The 5,334-nt window shown below is 42.8% G+C and overlaps 1 protein-coding gene across 5 annotated transcripts; it reads right to left on the reverse strand.

The window, feature by feature from the left end:
* Nucleotides 1–272: 272 nt before the first annotated feature.
* LOC119276689 lies at nt 273–4,335 on the reverse strand. 5 transcript variants are annotated; one of them, XM_037557818.1, is made up of 6 exons: nt 4,071–4,335; nt 3,163–3,456; nt 2,416–2,552; nt 2,095–2,188; nt 1,619–1,686; nt 843–1,260 (listed from the first exon to the last, which is right to left on the reverse strand). In XM_037557818.1, exons 2-6 carry the CDS (start codon nt 3,214–3,216, stop codon nt 1,149–1,151), a joined length of 465 nt encoding a protein of 154 aa, XP_037413715.1. In that variant the 5' UTR covers nt 3,217–3,456; nt 4,071–4,335; the 3' UTR covers nt 843–1,148. The 5 variants fall into 5 exon arrangements, 3 of the variants coding, with proteins under 3 accessions (XP_037413715.1, XP_037413716.1, XP_037413714.1); XM_037557819.1 differs by lacking the exon at nt 1,619–1,686; XM_037557817.1 differs by lacking the exon at nt 1,619–1,686 and having other exon boundaries at nt 2,169–2,254.
* Nucleotides 4,336–5,334: the final 999 nt, after the last annotated feature.

Consider the following 5,334-nt stretch of genomic DNA (forward strand, 5'->3'; position numbering starts at 1 on the left):
CTTTGCCATCTGCCAGCAGATTGCAAAATGACTATATTGCCCCATTTAATTTTGATCATATCAGTTCCTTTTCGAAAATCAAACACAAATATATTTATATGACCAATATAGCATATTCAACACATATTACCAATAGTCATGAACACATATATATCCAACACATGTTACCAATAGTAACAAGTTTCATCCGTACATATACATAGTTTCATCAATATTACACAGTTTCATCCATAGGTAGCAAGTTTCACAAGGTCAAAACAAAAACTAAATACAAGCACTCCATCAACCCAAGCTTCCGTGATCTTAAGCAAAACTGTAAAATGGGAAAGAAGAAAGTTAGAAGAAGAAGACTAGAAGAAGAAGATTATTATGATGCGGAAATATGCATGGATTGTCAAAACTTGCATTATCCTACTATCACTAGTACAACAAAGCTGCAGGTTGGCATAGTTCATCTCCATTTTCACCTGACTGATTTTATTTTTACTAGCAAAAGGGCCCGTGTGTTGCAACGGGAGAACCAACCCAAATTCAAGCTTGTCCCTAGCGAGTCATCTATGTTACCACTTGCCCTCTTCGTCACCGTCGCCGAAGGTGATCAACCGTTTACTTTTGCAAGCATTGTCAAAAGAGTTCGTGCATGACAATGGGCACAGATTAAATAAAAATATGTGCTTCGAAATATGAAAAATTGGTAATATTCCCTGCATAGTTATTGCTCACCTAACCGAAGAGCCCACATCTTCATCTTTTGCCATAATTCTCTCTCGACCTAACAATATTCCTTCCAATTGCAAGCAATTAACCAAAGTGGTGGCATGGAGCATCCAACTGCTAGTACCTCTGCTCAAAAACCTTTTATAGCATAGCATTTCTTGTCCCTAGTATGCACCACATGAAGGTTCCATGGCCTTATCTCAGGCATGTTCTTTTTCAGTGTGACATGTACTTCAACATCATCTATAGTCTGTATAGAGATCACCATTACCCACATAAAAATCATAGAGCAACAGAAAATGCTACTTACTAAGTGTGATTGCATAAAGTTACCCCTGGTGCTAAACCTCATATTAGTGCATGTTACTGCTAATTATTATTTTATCACACCCTCATGCTGCCGTCGCTGTCAATCTGGGACACCTGGCCGCTCAAAGCCATGCTACACGATGGAGGAGGTAGACCGAGAGGACTTGATGTGGGTGCCGAGGCGGATTGGGGAGGCTGCCGCACGGGACATGACACATCGCCTGCTTCGGCATGCTGCAACAAACATACATATTAAAGTATAAATATGCAACAAAACCAACATCACAAAAACGATAGGACAATATAATATTGCTGGAACAAAAGGTGTATCGATCATCAAATTTCTTTGACCTACAAACCAGCCTAGGAGAAGTTCATCTATGTGAGAAAACCAAACATCAACTCAGCTAGTGGAGAACTGAGCATAATATTGTAAGCAAGAAAAGATAAATAAGTAAACAAAATAAGTTATCTCGGCAAGCAAACACTATGCGGCCCCTCTCATCACCACCATTCTGCTCATCTATTTTCTTGGCCCCTCTACCGTCTAAACAAAGTTGCAAGCTTTTCTGGAAACAAGAAAGCTTGTCACCTTTGCTTCTCAAGAAAAACCTTGAAACCCATCACCATTGCATAGGTGCAGTTTACAATAAAGCTAACCTGGTTTTACCAAACAGGAAATAAAGCCATAATCAGTAGATAAGCTAACAATTAACAACTATGAAAAGATCATTGACGCTTTTCAAGTTGAAGTAGTAGTTCACACTGCAATATCTGGTGGGTTCAGAAATTATTTGAAGTTTTACATATGATCTACTTCAAATAATTCAAGAAAAAAGCCTGATTCTCTATTCAACACTGTGAACTTCTAACCCCAGCTCATCATATCACTATTTTTTACTGCACTTCCGGGCAGCCTAGATTATATGTGGTACAATCATATGTTATTCATATGGTCGTACCATTCAGCTAACAAAATGAATTAAGTCATCTTGGAGATTTATTCCACCAAGCACAAATATTGTATCATGAATCAGACAACAAACTTTTCTTTGATTAGGAGTCTACCTCTAGAAATAGTAGCACATGAGGACATGACTTCCTATGCCACATCTGAAGAAATTGAGTTGTTGCGACTGTACCTGTTGAGCATGCGCACACACTGCAGAGGCATCAAAACCGGGCCAAATCAAACTAAGCTCATGAAGGAAGCTCTTCTTAACATCGACTAAAACAACAGGGACAAAAAGCTATAATTAAAACATTTAAATTTGAACCACTGTGAACAAGAACTATTTGTTTGGCCCATCATACTTCTCACTGCACACTATCAGTGTAGAGAAACCTGGCAGAGCCACAATCAGTCACTATAGGAAGCAGCTTGCCTACCTGTTGAGCATGCGCACACACTGCTGGTAGGAAAGGTCGAAGTAGAACTTCTTTGAGATATAGTAGTTCTCTTCAATGGCAGGAAAAAATTCATCCTCAGTGAGCGGTCTGCACTTCCAAACAATATTGAAGCAAACCTAGGGGAAACAACATCTCAAAACCAAATTAAGAGTTATTATTGTTAATCAATAAGTGGCACTCAGTAATACAAGGAAAGCAACATCTCGTCACAACTAAATCTTAGACAGTTCACCATAACCTTTTACACCATGTTCCTCATTATAAGTGGCTAGTAGTAGATGAATGATGATTTTCAACAATATTTTAGAATACATAATCCCACCAACTATTAAATACAGTTGTGAATGAGCCTTTAGAATCTTTATGTGAACCAAAGAAAAGGGCAATTGCAATTTACAGATCATTCAACTAATACTTTCTCGAGTTCTCTGAACCTAACAGAACCATATTATGATCATCAACAGTCAAGAAACATGGCACTGGAAATTGTAGTTCATAGATCATTCAATCACTACCTTTTTGGGGTTTTCTAAGCCCAAGGGTTTAACAGTAGCATATTATACTGGATTAATAATCAAGAGGCAAACAAGGGTCATTGCAATTCACACTTCAGAGATGATTCAATCACTAGCTACTCGTGTTCCCCATGCCCAAGGGTGTAGCATAACAGAACCATAATAGTAATTATTATGAATAATCAAGAGGCGTATGGCAAGCGCGGATTACCTGTGCGGGGTACGTGCGGCCGGTGGACCGGAACGCGGTCCTGCTAATATCCATGCCGCCATCCGAGGCGGACTCTCAGACACCGTAAAGCTTACGGAATATGTAGTCAAAGAGGAACAGGGGCATCCCCTGCTTGACATTGGCCACAAAGGGCCCGTACTCTGGCGGTAGCCCGAAGACTCCCGTGTTGAAGCAGTGATCCCTTGTCTCGCTGTTGGACATGAAGATGGCGCCCGCCATGTTGGCCGCGTCCTCCCGGAACGAACACCTGGGGCCCTGGAACCTCATCCTGCACTGCACAGGAGAAATCTGTTAGATCAGAGATAAATAAACCTTGAAACGAAATGATGGGTTTGATTAGAGAAACAACAGTGCCAGATTCAATAGAGCGCACATTTGATTCCAAATGAGGCGGGAAGTGAGCTAATAGGGAGAGGAAACCCCCAAAAGAAAGGCAAAAAGGCAGAGGTTGTGGTCCATGGGAAGGACGCATCTCATCTCAGTCTGGCATTTTTTTGCAGTATAATAAAGATAAAAAGAGCAGGCGAAAAAGAAAGCGGCCAAGAACTGGTGGTGGCGTAGTCTTGAAAAAGACGGCGGATTTGATATGATTCGTCGACGGTGATTCTTAGGCGAAATCACGTTTGTTATTTTCAGGTTGCTATTACCCCCGGCCTCCCGCCCGCGCATGAAAATACAGATCGAAATCGAAAAAAGGGGCTAAAATTAGCCGGGAGGCGGCCGCGCGTGGATCCAAATTTGACTGGCCGGCGGAACCGGGCGGCAAAAAACTAGCGCTGCAGCCCTATCTTGTTCTTCGAAAAAGCAAACAAACAGAGCACGGCCGACCGGAGGCCGGCACAGCAGGATGAACTAGTAGTACGGTAGCAGAAGGGGAAAGAACATACATGCGTGCACCGGCGGTTTGTGGTGCGCCGGCGGCGGCGGCGGCGGGGCGCTTGCTTGTCGATTCTAGGGGCTCGCGACGCAACAGGGCGAGCCGGTGGAGGAGTAGCAGCAGGGTGGCGGCGGGGCTCCTAGGGCGCAGAAGGAGGAGGAGGAGGAGGAGGTGGTGGGAGGGAGCGGCGGCGGGTGAGGAAGGAAGGAGCAAGGGGCGTGGGGCTATGGATTGGGGCTAGGGTGAGGAAGGAAGGAGCGAGCGACGGCGGATGTTTTTTTTACCTGGATGGGTGGGGAGAGAGGGAGGGGATAACCCCACAGTTTTTTTTACCTGGAAAAAAATAACCCATCTCTTTGCCATCTGCCAGCAGATGGCAAAGACGTGGGGCTGGTATGCCGTTACACTCGTGACGGCCACAGGATTTGCCAACCTCTTTGCCATCTGCTGCCATCCATTAGCAGATGGCAAAGAATTGGCTGATGGCAACCATGTTCTTTGCCGTCTGTCAGTTCTTTGCCATCTTTTTTTTATAAGCAGATGGCAAAGACGTTCTTTCCCATCAGCTGGCATATGGCAAAGAGCTGGCTGATGGCAGATTCCTTGTTTCCAGTAGTGTGAAAATGTTGAGTGGCTCTCATATGAATAATTGTTGAACTAATAAGAGCACATTTTACCTTGTCTTCTCATGTTGAATAAAATGTTTGCAGATTCCAGCTTAGTCCATGGTACTCTTGCACTATTATTATTTTCATATCGTTCGGTCGTGCAAGTGAAAGGCAATAATGACAACATCCGATGGACTGGCGTGGCAGGGAGAAACTGGTATGAACTCGACTTGTTCTGTTTTTGTAAATAGGTTTAACCTAGTATCCATGATTCAGCCCATTATGATTAAACATGTTTGCAATGACAATTAGAGATTATAGTTTCTCATGCCATGCATAAGTAGCTAGGAGTTGATAATGATTTATCTTGGATATCAACATAGCGTTAAAATGATTGTGATGTAGTATGATGATATGGTATCCTCCTCTGAATATTCGAGTGGCTTGACTTGGCACATGTTCGTGCATGTAGTTGAATCAAAACCAACATAGCCTCTATGATATTTATGTTCATGGTGTTCATATCCTACTCATGTTAGTGTCCAATGTTGCTTATGCATGATGCATGGTTATAATCGTTGTTGCTCTCTAGATGGCCGCTTCTCAATCTTAATTGCTAGCCTTCGCCTGTACTAAGTGGGAACTCTGCTTGTACATCAAAAACCT

Source organism: Triticum dicoccoides, chromosome 3B, assembly GCF_002162155.2.
Source record: "Triticum dicoccoides isolate Atlit2015 ecotype Zavitan chromosome 3B, WEW_v2.0, whole genome shotgun sequence".
In the NCBI taxonomy this organism is placed as follows: domain Eukaryota; kingdom Viridiplantae; phylum Streptophyta; class Magnoliopsida; order Poales; family Poaceae; genus Triticum; species Triticum dicoccoides.